The 17,344-nt window shown below is 44.0% G+C and overlaps 1 protein-coding gene across 1 annotated transcript in view; it reads left to right on the forward strand.

Moving 5' to 3' along the window:
- Window positions 1-16,286, forward strand: part of KCNU1 (potassium calcium-activated channel subfamily U member 1) — a 41,274-nt gene extending 24,988 nt beyond the window's left edge. Inside the window, exons 20-27 of the mRNA XM_048928079.1 lie at window positions 2,494-2,596; window positions 4,764-4,988; window positions 5,398-5,575; window positions 8,561-8,638; window positions 11,564-11,703; window positions 14,743-14,937; window positions 15,280-15,383; window positions 16,054-16,286. Coding sequence (XP_048784036.1) covers window positions 2,494-2,596; window positions 4,764-4,988; window positions 5,398-5,575; window positions 8,561-8,638; window positions 11,564-11,703; window positions 14,743-14,937; window positions 15,280-15,383; window positions 16,054-16,150 — 1,120 coding nt within the window. The 3' untranslated portion in view covers window positions 16,151-16,286. The remainder of the gene's footprint in view (window positions 1-2,493; window positions 2,597-4,763; window positions 4,989-5,397; window positions 5,576-8,560; window positions 8,639-11,563; window positions 11,704-14,742; window positions 14,938-15,279; window positions 15,384-16,053) is intronic.
- The last annotated feature ends 1,058 nt before the right edge of the window (window positions 16,287-17,344 follow it).

Raw genomic sequence — 17,344 nt, forward strand, 5'->3', positions numbered from 1 at the left:
CAAAAGCAGAAGGCATCTTCTGGAGTGAAGCAGCCCCACTGGTCTGTCTGTGTAGCCATTCAAGGCATTCTGAGTTCCTCTTGCACTGCCAGCTCCTCGTTTCTTTTTGAGGCTCCATCCCTCAGAGCTGTCTGAGGATCCTGGCTGCATGTGAGAATGCAGTGTAGGGCAGCGCCTGATTGGGACTCAGCCTTTCCCTGTGTGTTATAATTGCCAGTGTTGCTCTAAGCTGTTTTCTCAGCTCAGCTTAGTTTGCCTTTGTCATTTGTGCCTACAGCCCTAAACCTAAGGGGGGAACCTCTAAGAGCTGCTATGGTATAAATGATAACTACTGCCTATTGTACTGCAGTGAGTTCTGTACAACCATGCTGACTTCACTGGGATTACATGTGCACTGCTTAGGGGCGGATTTGGTTCAGTGGATGTAATTAAAAAAAATTAACTACTCATTTTTAAGATCGGTTTTACTTGTTGCCTGATATTTTTTAATTATTGGATGGAATGCTCTAAATTACAACACTTTGCAGTGACACATAATACCTCTGCGTTATTAATTAATTAAGCCTCACAGTTCCTTGTGAGGTAGGGAGAACACTTTGATGCGTTGCGATCTGAGTGATATAATCCATGGTGATGAATAAGCTGAGCCCAGATAAGCACTGTATTCTCATAGTGCAGGCCTGGGAGTGAGAAAGGGGCTTTGCAGCAGCCCCACAGGCAATGGCAATTTCCATTGCATGTGTGTGAAACTCTGCTCCTCCCTAAAGGAGGCTAAGATACGTGCAGATCTGGGAGCAATAGCACTGACATGGCAAGGCACAGCATCCTCTGAATGGCACTCTTTGCTTTCTAGACTCAAGGAGAGCAAGCATGGATAGCTGTGCACTCAACACACTCAATTTGTGACCCAGATAACCTAATAGCTGCAGTAAGAAACTCATGCAGCTCAGCCAGAGACTATTTCTGTCTCTGTAGAGTACCACACCATATCAGTTCTTGTGCCCCCATCCTCAAGCTCCTTGGAGTCCAATGCAGAATGACTTATGAGTGTCTCAGAAAAATCAGATTTCTGGAAGGATCATGTAATCTGTGGAGTTTGTGACAGGAAAAACCCCAAACTAAAGAATGGTTTGTTAAATGAGAGTGTGCTTGGCCTTGCCAAGGGGGGTGCTGCTATGATAAAGCAGGTCTGCTGCTATCTTCTCCTCTTTCCCCTGCCTTGTGGATCCACGAGGTGTTTCTTCCCGGGCGTATATATTTCCTATAATATTAAAAGGAGAAGTTGTCATTTCTGACAAGTTGTGTGTATAGATGATGTCTTTATTATGATAGAGATATATACACTGATTGATTGGTGAACGTGAATCAAGTAAAGAGAGCTTGTGAGAAGAGTCTCCAGCTTGCCAAAATGCCATTTAATCAGTGGCCTAAAGATGAATTATCTGAGGAGGAGACGTGTGGTGAATGGATGTCCCTTAGTTCAATAGGCAGAAACCACCAGGAAGCTCCAGCCTGATCTTTCAGAGTCTGATGTGGAATAGAAAAGTCAATGGCTGTGCTGAAATAACTGACTTGAACTGCTTATCCTGAGCATTGGTTAATTGTGCAGCCGTGGCATCATGGTACAGCCTGCAAACTCCACAATGCCATGTGCAAAAATGGGTAAAAACTCAGGTTCCTGCTGCTTTACTAGGAAGTTTTAAGCTGAGTTCTTGAGTGTAAAGCAGTTGGTTCAGAGCACAGCTCGATCTGCCTTGCAAGCCTTGCAGTGAATGGCACCTTCCTCTAGCAAAGCCCCCCTCCTCTCTGTTAATCTCAATACTGCATTGACAAGATAAGGATGAATTGGACAAGAAAAACAATGTCAGGACCAAACACTTGCCTGGTCATACAGCTCCACTAAGGCTGTTGTGTTCGGTGTATGTTGTAATCCTAGATGGCAAGTTTCTTTTATTGTTGCTATTTCAGTTCCAGAGTGATTAAATAAGCTTTGTTCCTAAGACAACTGCTCAGGGCTCCTCTACCTACAGTGAAGGTGGAGAGAGAGTGCTGAGCAAACAGGTCTTTTCCATCAGCAGAAGAAGATTCTGCAATATGGGCCTTATTTAAAGTTGCTGAAGATGAGGGAAGAATTCCTGCTAACTTCTTGCTCCTGAGACCACGTTTATGTTTCAATGAATGTCCCCACTGAAGAACTCATTATTTAAAATATTTTTAGGAACCAAGCTCAAACAGCCATAAACATCACGACTATTTCAATGATTGTACTAAAAACTTGTTACAATATATTTTTCACCTTGTTTGACCCACTGAACTGATATAGGAATTCCTCCACCACGTAGCCCCTGTGAATCACACATCCTCACTTTTCCTTGCCATTTAAGGGACCTAAACACTGCAGTATCAATGAGGAGGGCATCTCAGCAGCAGCTGGAGATGTGATCTCAGCTTGGAGGTTGTTCTGTAGCTCAGAAGCTGCTTTCTCTGTTTCAGAGCCCTGCATGCTCAGGAGGAGGAGGAGAGCCACAGAGTTTCCTTGTATCTAACAGGAAGATTCCACCAGTGTGATGCTGTTCCTCTGCACGAAGCTCTTCTGGTAGGTGTCCAGTGGTGGCCTTTAGTAGTTCACACATTCCTGCTTATCCTCCAAGGAATAAACTTAGGCTCCAAAGTGCTCATCTGAGCAGAGAGCACAGCACTTTCTGGTTTACTGTTGTTTAAATGCATTCCTTGAGCTGACCCTGCTCTGAAGGAGAGACGCTGAGACCACAAACCCCTGTTGCAGTTCTTGACCAGAGACTGATGGGAGCTGAATCTCATTCCATGGACATATTTGCTTTAATTTAAGTGGTAACCTGGGAACAGAGAAGGATCTCCAAGGTAACAAGGGATCGGTAATGCCTCCTGTGTTCATCTAAAGCTGGGTAGGCATCCAATCTCTGAAGGGTGTTTCAGCAGATGTGCAAAGGAAGGTCCCATTGATACCTGTTTTGTATTTTAACAAAACGTTTGAAACACTGCACGTTTGTGTCCCTTGCCCTATTGATCTGGGTACCTTTAATATTGTTTGGCTTATTTATTTCATGTGCCTAATCCGTAAAAGAACAAATCCTATCTAGAAATGGCAGGTTGTGCTCAGAGCTGCCAGAGAGCTGAGAGTAGGCAACCAAATCTTGCAATGAGGTGATCAAAGATTTCATCAAAAATACAGAATGTTCAAGCTGTTCTGCCAGCTGGGAGACTTGTAGCAGGCTGGAATTCATGCTGCTTGAAATGCTGCAGCTTCCTTCCAAGCAAATAAAAGGACCCTATTGCCCAGCAACCACCAAAATAGGATTAGTCATTACAAATGGGCAAATATCCCAATAGGACTGGGAGCTCAGCTCTGAGAATTGAAGGGTAATGTTTTGAAAAGATCTTACAGGCAGGCTTACACGAGGAAAAGGCTTACAACTGCCATGTGCCACTTTGGTATTGTACCGGTTCTGTGTAGCTATGCTAGGCTGTGCAAAAGGCTCTTTATGAGGTTTAAGAATGTCCACAAAGAAAATAAGTGTGTAATAGCTCTTGCACTTCATGCAGTAATGGAAAATTAGATCATATACCTTACAGAAGTTCCTACAGAACATCCATGCAGAACACAGGGCATCTAAACACATAAAAATACAATTTTCTTTGACTTTTACCTAAAGTATGAGTTCTTAAATCACTTCAATGTTTTTAGTGAATTTGCATCTTCACTTCTTCTGCACAGATGCTTAAGAACTGATGGAATTTTACGGTCATTTTCCTGACCCCAGCTTGGTAGGAAGGCCTACATCCTCCCATAGTGTCTTCAGAATGCCTCACCTCACCCTGCTGCTCATTCACTAATCTGACTGCTCCTGTTGATCTTGCAATTGTGTATTTCCTCTGCAGAGTTCAGCAGTAATAGTTTTTCCAATTGTTCCTATAAAATAAGCCATAAAATAGATTGTGTTTTTAATTGTTCAGCTTCATTCAGTAGACTAATCGTTGGTCTTCAGGCATGTTACATTAAATACAGCTAAAGGTTTCATTATTCAATTTAAACTAATCTAATTAGTTAGAGACAATCATTTAATTTGGTTATGATTCTAATCTCTCATCAGGAAACTTCTCCCTGACAAAAAAAAAAAAACAAACCCTTGTTTGTCTTTGGAATAAAACTGCCATAGGAATGAACGTTGTGGGAATGGATCCTGCAGCTCCTGGTTGGTGGATGTGGCTGTCAGTGCTGTGCCTGTGACAGACCTGGCTTTGGGGATCCATCCCACCTACCAACCACGAGACAGCAGCCATACATACCAAGCAATACTTCCTCCCCATTACAGCACTAATTAGTTAATTTGAGAAATGTAAACAGATAGGCAGGGAAAAAACGCCAGGACAAAGCAGTCAGTAAGCACCTGGAATTGATATCCACTGTTGTTGCTGTGTTATGTGATTTTGATGCTTTATATCAACCAGTTTTTTGTAGGATACCTTTGGAATCCAAATACTTAAGGACAAACACTTTGGTAAATATGCTGGATGTTGTGTTGAGGGACATGGTTTAGTGGGAGCTATTGGGAATAGGTGAACGGTTGGACTGGATGATCTTTGAGGTCTTTTCCAACCTTGGTGATTCTATGATTCTATGATTCTATGATTCTCATTCTACTTGTAGATGTTACAAGGCAAAGAGGTATTTTAAATCTGATGATCCTCTCAGCTGCTCTATCTGAATTCTGTTTCCGATTCAGAGCTGCAAGAACCAAGCAGTGCTGTACCTGCAGGATCACATCTTGGTCTGCGTCTTTGGTGATGCAAACTCACCACTGATTGGGCTGCAGGACTTTGTGATGCCCTTACGAGCGACAAATTTCCTTTACCATGAGCTGAAAGACATTATTCTCCTTGGGCCACTGGAGTACCTGCAAAGAGAATGGAAATTTATTCAGAATTTCCCAAAGCTGTGGTTATTCTCGGTGAGAATTTTTTTGTTTCTCCCTCCCCCTCCCTTTTCTGTAGCTCTCCAGTGCACTTCTGGAGGTGTTTTAAAAGCGTTTGTCAACAGGAGGGCTGATCCAAAAGTAATGCCTCCTATTTTATCACGCTTGTCCATGATGCCAGAGGCAGATGGTGGTGGTTTCACTCTGTGGTTACCCCTGAGAAGATAATTGTGATTGGAAATGGGGAATTAATTGTCCGATGAATTGCAAATTTAGAACCATGAATTTTCTTCTCTGACCAAAGCTGCTTGTATTTGAAGATGCTTCCAAAATGCCATTGTGCTAGCTGGGTTTGAAATAAATACATTTGTTCACCTTTCACTTTCAATGGTCCTTAATGTTCAGCTTTCTCAGATTTCTCCTTATCCCTATTTGGTTTGATCAGGGTAGTGCTCTCTCCTGTGCGGATCTGAAGGCAGTGAATGTCCAGGACTGCGCTGCTTGTGTCATTCTGTCTTCAAGCACTCCTATCTCAAACAATCCTTCCCTGGTTGACACGGAAAGCATCCTAGCCACTCTCAACGTCCGATCCATGGAGGTTAAGCTCAGTTCATCCTCAGTGGGTAAGCGTGCTTCCCTTGGCCTGTGAGCTGATGAGGGGAAAGGAGGGAGGGGTGAAAGCATCACTTGTCACTACTCTGAGCCACAGCCCATCTATCCTGACTAATGTCAGTGAATACGGCCAGAAATCCATTTCAGCTTGGCTGGCTGGACAGCCTAGTCCAATTTCTGCAGCTACAGATTCGCAAAGGAGAGGTACAGCAGCACTGCTCCTGGAAATAGGCCAGTTCCTCCCAAAAGCTCTGAGTGAAACTTCAAGGTTTCCAGTGAAGAGACGATTGTGGGAGGCTAAATGGCAACGAGAGCTGGTAACTGCTGTATTACTTGGAAAAGCAGTTGTGAGTGGAGTCCCAATCCATCCTTCCAAAGGAGAAAAACAACACCTTTCCCTGGGGGCTTAAGAAGGTGGGCTCTGTTCTCAGCACGAAACTGCGATGGAAGCAAAAACAGCCTCAGCTCAGCAGAATATTTATTGTGTCTCTTCCTTCCTTAATTTGGCAAAAGAGCTAAGATTTGTCCTCCTCCCGAGAACATGGAAGTATTAATTAACTGAAGACGGGCTGAGAAATGGATGGCTCTCTTAAGTGTTTCCCATATACTTTATTATCTTTCTAGGCTTTTAAAGCAATGGCTGTGCCAAAGAAAATATTACAGTGAGGCAGAGACAGGGTGTTTTAATAATAACTAGGCAAAATAACATCAACATACAGCACGTACTGTCAGAACAGGAGAATAATGATTTAGAAGAGATATTTGAGTAAGGGGTAATTGTTAATTACTTTTAACTAATGTATTTATTGCTACACGTATATAAAGATATATGGAACTCATTATTGATTGTGTACAGAGAGGAAGTAAATAATATGTTCTTAAATATATAATTTATATATCTCTGTAATGGCAGATAAATACTGTACCTACTGCATCTTTATACGTATATATGGAAAAGAGGGAGACTCGAAGCAGAAAGGGCCCTTCATCCTATCAGCCACAGTTCTACCACCCTCCAGCATTTTTATCTTTATTTTTTTGCCTAATGATTCAAAATCACAGTACATTGTGTGCAGAGCTCTGAACTACAATGCGTACATGGAAAATAGAGATGTGAGCATCTGTTCATCAAAGCCTTCCCAAGCTGCCTTGCAGAGTTCCTATTTTGTGCAAAGAGCACAGAAGACAACTGCAGATAGGAAAGAGCCGACAGATAGAGAACAGCAAGGAAATTTGCCAGGCTGGGTAACTGTCAAGTTAGCTTGGAAACAGTGAGAACAGCAAGTAGCAGTAACAGAGCCAGGCAGTGCCTGTGCTGATCTGAACTTGGTGTCAGTTCACCTCCTGCAGCAGTTAAAGGCAGCAACCTGTAGCAGTGAAATCTGCATTTCAGAGCTCAGGTGCTTTGGTAAACGTCGCAGCCAACATAGTCTCACTTTGGACGCTGTAACAAAACACAAATCAATTGCATTTCCTGTGGTTTTAGATTTCAGGGTGAGCAACCAACCCAGGCCCGTTCTGTGCATTACTTGTCCCATGGGGTGGAGAATTAGGCAGCTCTTAGGGAACCAGACCCACGCTGTGGTAAACATTACTTACACTCACAAGAACGAGCGTTCACTGAGGTCGTGCTGATGCCAAGGACTTCTAGTCTTTCCCATGGAAAATTTTAGGTTTTCCAGTAATGCTGTAATTATCACCCTGTCATGTCACCACGCAAACAGGTTGGCAAACCTAGGTACCGAACTAAATAATCTGTGGCATAATCTAAACATGTAATGGTAATTAAATCTGACAACTTAATAAGCTACTGAAATTCAAACGTACAGAAGTAATCTGCAATTAAGTAATCTTTTGTAATAGCACCCTGCCAGTCTGTAGGATTTCAGGTGGAGCGCTGTGTACTGTTCCATAGGAAAAATATTGACATAAGGAAAAGGTATCCAGGCAGTGATCAGACGTACTCAAATCAACCGGTGCAGTGCATGGAGAGGTGCAGTGCAGGCAATGATTCACTTCAGGCATTCAGTTGTGTGTATTCAGAGATGCCTTGTTGGGCTTGGGGAGGGCTTGTTTTGCTGCTTCGAGGTGTGGTGACTCCTGCCATCTCTTGCAAGGTGTTTGTGGGTCCATCTCCTGACCTCAGGGATGGATGATTGGAACAACGGTTGATCTCCAATATTCACTTGCTCCTCGGAGGGGATAAGGAGTCATTACAAACTGCCTGAATCTCAACGAGGTTCATCTCTTGCAAAATGGAGTTCAGATTTCATCCTTTTGGCTGTGATAAAACCACATGTGCTGCATGTGGCGTTCCTGACCCTCAGTTACCCCAGTGCTGTGCTGGGCAGCAAAGGAAAAGCTCAGGTATAACAGAAAGGGAAACAAGATGGTACACAATCAAAAAAAAAGAGAAGATTTTGGGTTGGGGTTGCTTCTACAAGTCAGTTGTCCAGAAGACTTGGGAGCAATAAGGACATATGCTTATAGGAACTTCTGGATTTCTCTTTTTCTTGACTGTCAGGTCTTCAAAACTCATGGCCTATGCCTTTGGCCTTCATCTGTCTCATCCAGTTACACACAGCATCCTTGAAGGGGAAGGATAAAACAAAACCCCCTCCCTCTATGCGTAACTTATTGGGTACTTGGGGGCAAACAGCACTGGAACCCATCACTGCTGCACCACAGAGGGTAATTATATTCCAGTAACGATGTCAATAAGCAGCTCCCAGGAGAGCTTTTATTTTTCTCGTCCTTTGAAGCCTTGAATGAATAAAGTAAGCCTTGGAAAAGCAAGCCAAGCCAAGAAACTTTCTAAATATAGGAAATGCTTTGGGTTTTTTGCATGACAATGACATTATTTTTAGGCACAGGCAAAAGATTTCCTACATTTGTCAGTCTGAACTATTGTGTCTTGGTTTCATTTTTATCCCCTCCCCCTTTCTGCTTGCACTGACTTCCCTCTCTCCTCATGTTGTTATTGACTGTTTCTACAGATGCTGTTTTCAGAGCAAGAGCATTGGGGAATCAATCAGAGCCACGTTATAAAAGGATCCCCATCACTACAGAGCTGAGTAAGTTATTCTTTAGGAAAGAATTTCACAGCAGCAATATGCGTGCTGCATTATTTATTTAGCCCAGGCCTTTTTAGAATTCAGAGGCAGAAAGCGACACGCACTACATGTCCAAGGAACATTAAAAGGTTTGACTTAGATGTTAATTCACTGCCTTTGAAGGAGTCAGGATGGTTTATCGGGAGAATAAATAAAACAAAGTGTTACAAAGGTCTCAGTGTGAAGCAAAACACCGAAGCATCCATTTAGGATGAAGATAATGTCCTTGTTCTGTTCTGCTAGACTGGATCTCAGGAGATCTGTGTTCTCGTCACGTGGCCCACATTCATCCCACCTTTGGGTACAGACTTCACTATGATAAATCAATCAGAAGCGTGCTTTCCTGCTTTCCCTTTATTTTCAGCAAAGAAAGAGACACCACCAAAAGCAGCTGTGCTCAGAGACTTGTCCTTTGGCCATGCTTCCCTCTCTGCGGAGATTTAAAGAAAGATCTCATGTCCAGTTTTCATCTCCCAACAAAATGAGGCAAACCAAGGCCTGATTCTCTACATTTCAACCCTCCCCTTTCTGAAACACTGCAGTGGTTTTCTCCTCTTCTCTGGATTCTAGTGGTGGCTGTTGCAGGCTTTCCTCCATTGGCCTCTCTAACCTGTGTTTATAACTGGAGCAGCCATGGAGCTCTTCCATCGCTGCTCTTGGCTGGTTTTTTATCTTTGCTTTTGTCTCCTGATGGTTACAAACTAGATTCGTTAATTAGGAACACGAGCACTAATTAATTGATTAGTAATGCAGTAGTCAGTGTCACACCAGAGTGGTGATGCTGGGCTGGTGCTCCCCAATGACGTGGATGTTTTGCTCCATTCAGAATGCTGACACAAGAACATCACATTAGCACAGCATGCTGCTGGGTGTCATAGCTGGATTCTCAGCATTGCACTCAGGTTTGGCTTCTCTTTCTTCCTTCTTTGGAGCAATGCTTGTATGTGGGCAATACAGGTCTGCAGGGTGGGGATGGGACCAATGCACTGCTGCCACCACAAAGCAGCAAACAACTGCAGCGGGCTGCTCAGCCCTTAAACTGAAACTCTCCAGCAGAAACCAATAAGATAAAGCTTTCTTCAGAGTCTTTCAGAACTGTTGGATTCCCCGGAGTGATATTTGGATGCTCTCTAGTGCTGCGGTTTCAGCTTTTATTTCCGTTGTGTCCAAAAGCCTCAGAAATGTTTTGAGCTGGCTCCTGAGGCCCAGGGAGAAAGTATTGTGCAGTCACACTAATGTCTGCAGACAGCCATCGCTCCAATGTGATTTCCCTCCAGGATGTGGTGTGTCATGGAGGGGAAAACATCTGTGATGTGTTGACATAACTTGGATTTTAGTCATGTCAGCAATTTGACACAATTATGAGTCGAGCCTGGTCCCTCAGCACATGGAGGGCTGCCCCACTTGTGGTCTTCAACAGCATGGCAACACGTTCAGAGTTACAAGGATGGGCTAAGAAGGAAAATAACCCCCAGATTCTTTACCATCCAGGTGACACAGCCCTGGAATAGGCTGCCCAGATTGGTGCTGGAGTCTCCTTCTCTGGAGATGCTCAAACCCACCTGGATGCTTTCGTCTGCAACCTGCTGTGAGGAATTCACTTTAGTGGGGTTGAACTGTGGTACCTGCAGAGGTCCCTTCCTGTCCCTTCCAGTTCTGTGATGCTCCAATTTAAAACCTGGCAGCACAAAAGCAAGGCCAGTTAAATGGCAGCTGCACGTGGAGGTGCCTGCTGGTCCAGATCCCTCACATTGAGCACATTTCAACATGTTGGTCATCTTCTGAACTGGAGTGAATCCCTGGACTCCCAGGGCTACTGTAAGCAGGCACTTACCTGAGCAGCACATCCTAAAAACCCACACCATAAAGGGCTGGAGATACACAGGATAAACAGCAGCCATCTGCAAGCAAACAGGGATCCTATGAGTGTGTGAAGGAGAAGGGACAGTGTGGAAAATAGAGCTGGACCCCTATTGCAGGACTGGTGCTGCAGGCTGGCTTGGGGAGCCACACTGATTAATTCCAGAGCAGTGCCAGCTCCTAAAAGCCAGGGTGGGTGAAATATCTGTATTGAGAGCACATGGCTGAAGGATGGCACCGACACTGCAAGACAACAGGAGGCATTAATAGCGTGGTGATTCTGGCTAGCTTTAGTCATCTTTAAAAATGATACACTCAAATGCATTCCGGCCCAAGGGGACATCATAGAAATCAATCATTACTTGCATGGAGTTCCTTGCTCTCTCTTTTTAATGGGAAGACATGGGTTCTTGATCTCAATTCTTTTCAGCCCTCCTGTCTCTCTCTAACTGTGCTGCTGTCATTCATCAGAGCTCAATGGCTGTGCTGGAGTGCCAGGACAAACCCAGCACGTCCAGGAGCACTTTTGCCAGGGCAATCTTTAACAGTTCCCTGAGAACAGAAGGCGAGCTGAAAAGGAATCACTTTCTGATTGGGGGGGAATTCTGCAGGACTACCTCAGGCAGCAAGAATAGGGATCCTCACTTTGTCAGCCTTGTAATAGAAGGACAGCCGTGTAAGGAACTCTAACCCCAGTTTAAGCCAATAAAGTCATTTCATTCCTGTTAGGTCAGGAAAACGAGTGGAAGAAATCAGATTATTCCTTTATTTTTTTTCAAAAAATTAATTTTGGCCTCCTATCTTTAAGCACTTGCTTGGGAGATCAGTTTGAGGCTTCTGTGTCTTTTGTGTCCCATTGCACCATCAGTCAGCAGCACTATTTTGTTCCTCCTTCCTAATGCAGCACACTGTTCCTAGTGCTGGCCTCAGAATGGCAAGCTCCATATATTAGCTTTCTTTTCTGATCCTAGATGGCTTCTTTCCGTTGCTGAGATGTCTCCTGTTTCTTCTTTGCTTATCCAACAGAGTTTTCACCAAATGCCCACTTCATTAATCAGTCTCCCAGCAGCAGTTCTGACATCCCAGAGGAAGATCTGCTTTCCCCCACCGCTGCCCCTGCAGGAGCTATTTTCTCTGATAGCTTCTTGAATTCTCTTTTGTCTATGGTAAGTAGATGTATCTCCTCCTGTCACGTTTAGTGGCATTGGAGTGTTAACAAAGTGATTATCAGCCAGGGTAAACCCACTTAATCTACCCTTAACAATGGTCAAGGCCACACGTGTCAGAAAGGCACGAGACTCAGTGCCCTCAGAATTAAACACGTCTATTCCTGTTTAAGCAGTTTGCTAATCATGGAATCCTGGAATGGTTTGAGTTGGGAGGGACATTTACAGACCAGCCAGCCCCAATCTCCTGCCAACAGACTGCTCTGTGGGCCTCTGGTTTCCTGGGGTAGCAAGTCCCATAGAATGAAAGGCAACTTTGGGCTCCAGGAGACACACCTGAGTGATGCTGTGAGCAGCAGCTGCTGTCCCTGATTTTCATACACTCATGCTAGTATTTGAAGGAACTTTCAGAGTGCTTTAATAGCTTTTCATAACCTTCTCTCTCCTCTTGCCTGATTTATTTACATTTTGATTGATAACATGAACTTACTAACAGTCCCCCAAAGGGAAGTGCAGCCACTGATGCTGGAATTGCATTCAGCACCAGCTGGCCTTGTGGTGGAGGCTCCGGCAGTGATGCTCATTGCTGAGAAGATTATGGGAATTCTGAATACCTGGGACACACAGAGTGGAGTCCTACAGGTCTGGCACATGGGTGAACTAGGGAACAGGCAGCTTTCACTACCACCACTTTATCACAGCACCATGGGCACGAACAGAAAATGCAGTTCTTCTCATCTGTCTGACTGTCACCCAGGCAGAAATTCACTCTAATTTTGGATGGAAAAATCTTTTCCAACTCAACTGAACTTTTTACTTGGGACTTTTTAACCCAGTGGCTCTTTTCTGATTCCACCTATTTGAACCATTGCTGACTCACAAGACCAGGTTTTAAAGGAAGCATTCATGTTGATTCTCCTTAAATACCTGGTAATGTCCTTTTAGAGGCATTTGCATTAAGAGAATCGGGTACATCTCACAAAAAAAAAACCAAAAAAAAAAAGCAAAACAGACCAGGAGGACTGCAGTGATTCCATCCTGATGGTGTGATCACTATAAATTGCTGTCAAAGCTGAGTGCTATAGTTTGTGGTGACACTTAGGTGTAGTTAAGCCAAGATTTTGGCAGCAAAACTGAGGTTCAGCTCACAAGCTGGTGTTTCTAAACTGCCATCTCTTTTTTTCCCCAAAGCCCCTTTCTTTCTCTTCCCCATGCTGGAGTTGAGTTCCACGTGCATCGCTCTCAGTTCTTGTCCAAGGGGATAGTGCTTGGGTGGCAGTTTTGCAGAAATTGAATAAATACAAAACAAAGCTATCAAAGGGATAAGCAGTCCAAAATAAGCATGTCAAGTCCAGTTATGGTTTTCTCAGAAGGTGTTAGGGAAAGTATTATATTGCTGCTACTCCCTGATATGTCAGTCATCCAGATAGTAATTAATGGCTGCTTGTGTCAAGTGAAAAAGTAACTGGAGACTTAGCATGACCTGTCTTAAAGGATAAAATTTCACTCCAGCATAGATTCCAAGTCTGTCCAAGAACGATCAGCACTTGGCTCTGCTTTAGAGCACTGGAGCACCTTATGTTAGATTCAGTCAGTCTGTAAATCCATAGAATCGTCATAGAATGGCCTGGGTTGGAAAGGACCACAATGATCATTTAGTTTCAACCCCTCTACCATGGGCAGGGCTGCCAACCAGCAGACCAGGCTGCCCAGAGCCACATCCAGCCTGGCCTTGAATGCCTGCAGGGATGGGGCATCTACAGCCTCCTTAGGCAACCTGTTCCAGTGCCTCACCAACCTCTGTGTGAAAAACATCCTCCTGATATCTAACCTAAACCTCCCCTGTCTCAGTTTGAAACCATTCCCCCTTGTCCTATCACTATCTACCCTTGTAAACAGCCATTCCCCCTCCTGTCTATACTCTCCCTTCAAGTATTGGAAGGCTATGAGGTCTCGTGGAGCCTTCTCTTCTCCAAGCTAAACAAGCCCAGTTCCCTCAGCCTTTCCTCATAGGAGAAATAATCCAGGGAAGAAGAAGAGAAATACGCTGCTGTTGAGCAGTTGCTGTGGGTTCCTGAGCTGTACAGGACTGGTTCTAAAAGCTTGGTGGCAACACAAAGTGAGTGGGATTACACAGCTGCTTGGCGGTGGGAGATGGATTCTGGCACAGCCTTTGTGTGCAGGTCCATCCCTAGGAAGTGTCCTTATCTTGTGTTGTACCCAGACAACAGCTGGGAAAGAACTCCTCATGGGCATGCCATGGAAATGCTGCTGCTTTAAAGCCAAAGCCATTGTGAACACAGTGTGCTGCATCCCAGTGTGTACACACACCTCTGTCGTTCCCTGCCTTTCAAACCCCTGCCATGTAACTCAGCCAAGAAAGTACAGAATGAGGGTGACATGCAAATCCTATTAATTCATCCACGTATGGAAATGCAATCCTTTTGATGTCAAAAAGTACAGCAATGATATGTTAAAGAGCTCAGCACGCTTCTGTTAAATATGTAAAGTGCAGATTCCCCTGAAGCTGTATCACTCCTGGATAACCCTGGACTATAGCTCCTTACTTTAAAAGGCTGGGAATTACTCTAACAGCATTATACCTTTTTGCCCGACAATATGGTCAGAAGTTCTTAAGAGGATTTGAGCTGAGCTTGGATTTAATAGCAGCGTTCCTTCTCTGCACCTTGTTTAGTTTCTTTGCTCAGGTGAGCACAGGTGACAGGTTCCACAAAGTGGCTCTACATAGGAAATGAGATTTTTGTTGGAGAAAGGGTGGGAAATGGGTTATTTGATGCACTGCAGGCAGAGGGAACACGTATAGATCAAATAATTAAAAAAAAAAAAGATGCTGGTTCGTGTTTTTGTCTTCAAATCTTTGCATCAGAAAACTTTAAACATAATTAAGGACGAAGCCAAGTGTACAAAAAAAACTCTCTGAAGTGTCTGATCACGTTCTCGGTGGTAAAATCTGTTTGCCTTTGAGCAGTCAAGGCATACCCTTTAGTCTTTACATTTTCCTTGTTTCTTCCTCTGCAGACCTACTACAACCATCACATCCTGGCTTTGCTGCAGGCTTTGGTGACAAGCAGGACGAGCCCAGCATTGGAGCAGCTGGGAGAAGAGGACAGCAGACTGAGCAGAAGTCTGGGCAACGTGGTCCAAAATCCCTACCAAGTCAGGTGCAAGCTGGCACTCCTGCCACTGTCTGAGAGGTGGTTGTCAGGGATCCTGGTGAGTCATGGCATGGATTTGGGCTGCAGGGATCAAGCTTTCATCCCCACTGCTTCCAGAGCAGAAAGGCTGGTTGTCATTACCTGAAGCTTTGTTTCATACAGCTGAAGATCGTTGTGTAGCTCAAGCCATATTTTAAGGAGACTGAAGACATCAGATGGCTTTATATTAGATTCTAACATTTTGGGGGGGGATCAATCATTTTGTTTTCTGTCTTTTTTACCAAACACAATGAGACTAAAGTAGAGAACAGGGAGGGCAGTTGGCTCAGTGTCAGCGCTGGGCTGAGTTGTCCAGTTTGGTCCCTTTGAGGCAAGAGTGGTTTTGCTTCTTTCATTGCAGGAGGATTCCTTTGGAGACATCTACTGCAAAGCTTTAGACACATTTGGAATACTCTGCTTTGGCCTCTACCGGCTGATGGAGGAGCCCAATCCATACAAGAACAGGCAAGTACACTTCATTTTAAGTTGTACTATAAGTCAAAGGATGCCAGTCCGGACTTTGAAGTTTGGCATCTGTGGAAGGCAATCCGAATTCCTTATTTATGTCTTGAGTTCAGACATCCTTGAAGGCAACTAAGGCCATCTGGGGCAAACTGGTGAGTAATCTGAACACGGTTCTCCAGTTATTTCTGGAGATCCAGTGCTTATTGGTGCTTTCATGAGGTTCTCTGAAGTTCATTTGAAGTGTGATTTATCTTTTCTTCATTAGAGAGCTGCTGGAGCATGAAGTTATAACACTACTGAGGGCAGAGAGAACTGCCTCATCTGAGCCCATCTGCTCCAAATCTTTCCATTTCAAGGTTCCCATGATTGCTTGATCTCCAGATCTCAGACAGACACTCTGTTTTGATTTAGAGATTTTGAGCAACCAAAAAATCTATCACACATTTTGCCAGCTGTTTCAGAGACTCACGAGTTTTGTTCTTAATAAGTTGGCCACTCCTAGGTGCAAAGGGAGGTGCAATAAAACTCTGTGTGTTGTCTCAGCGTTCCAAAGAACTCTGCACATGCACTCATTATCCATACAAAGAGCCCTGCAGCATTCTTCCTGTCCCAGACTCACTGCAAAGGCTTCACCACGCAGTCTGAATCTCACATACCAATGCTTTCCCAGGTTTGTGATTGCTCGGCCTGCCAGTGATTTGAAGATGTTACCCACAGATCTGCTTTTCTCCATCGTTCCATTCAACATTGCAACTGAAGACCTGTAAGAATTGGAGAGTTGGTTACAAAGCAAGAAAAGAGACACCACAGACCCCTCCATGCCAGCATTGACAGACTGCAAAATGCCCTTCAAATAAAGAGCTGTAGAAGCAATTGAGATCCCACAGTCAATTGTCAGTGCTCTTACTTCTTAGTGGGCAGCAGGTAGTTGAGATTTGGCCAATCACATAAGATTAGCATTGAAAACAGTGCCGTGAAGCTCTTCAGCAGTGCCTATTAGAAAGTAAAGCATCTGCAAAGGGCAAAAAGTTGAGTTTCTGCTGGGAGTAGAACAGATCCATCTGTATTCGAACGCGATACTCCACCAAGTTCAGAGACTCTGCTGAACAGCTCAGTTCAAAGACTCCAGCACTCTGAAGTGCACTTTTCTTGCACACAGAACTGAAGATGTTGGATTGATGGGCATTTAAAAACAAAACAAACAACCCCAAATAATCCCCCATTTACTTATGCCATAAATCAGATCCTGCCCTTGTGTTATATTCAGTGGAGGGAAGCAGGAGAATGGTGGTGGTTTTTTTTCTCTTTTCCACTCTCTCTTTCCCCTAACACTAATTAGGTTTGAAAGACTGCAGCTTGAGTCCAGATACCACATGCTGAGAAGAAAGGAACCCAAACAGCTGATGCAGAGTTCAGACTAAACTAACTGCAAGCTCCCCAGGGACATCACAAGGTAAACCTGATAGTCTCTGTCATTTACAATCATTATCAGGCAGCTGAGTCTCTGTAATTTTACTAGGGAGCCAATTAACAGATCCCTGAAGCTCAAGAGTATGGTCTTGGTCTTTTTTTTTTTTGTTTTTCTGTTTTAAACAGGAAAAAGGAGAAAATAAGCCTTTGTTGCAAATAAATACTTCAGAAGTTTTCCCACCCGTGGGAATGGTTGGGTCTGGATTTGGGCTTTTCCCCTTGAGGAATAAAATAAAGCTCTGCAGTTAAGTGTTAAACACCAATCTGCAAATGGGCTGTATGACCCTGGGTGAGTTATTCAACTCCCCGTATCCTATTGCTGCCCACTGAACGCAGGGAAAATAATGACATACTTGTTAATTTAGGTAATTAAGAGCTTCAAGGGAGGGGCTGCCTCTTGTGATTTGTTTAGCCGAGCGTAAACGGGTGCTGATTTAGGACAGGACATTTAGGAACTCCACACAAACAGTGTGAGTAACAAACAAGGAAAA

Source organism: Lagopus muta, chromosome 27 (assembly GCF_023343835.1).
Source record: "Lagopus muta isolate bLagMut1 chromosome 27, bLagMut1 primary, whole genome shotgun sequence".
Taxonomy (NCBI): Eukaryota; Metazoa; Chordata; class Aves; order Galliformes; family Phasianidae; genus Lagopus; species Lagopus muta.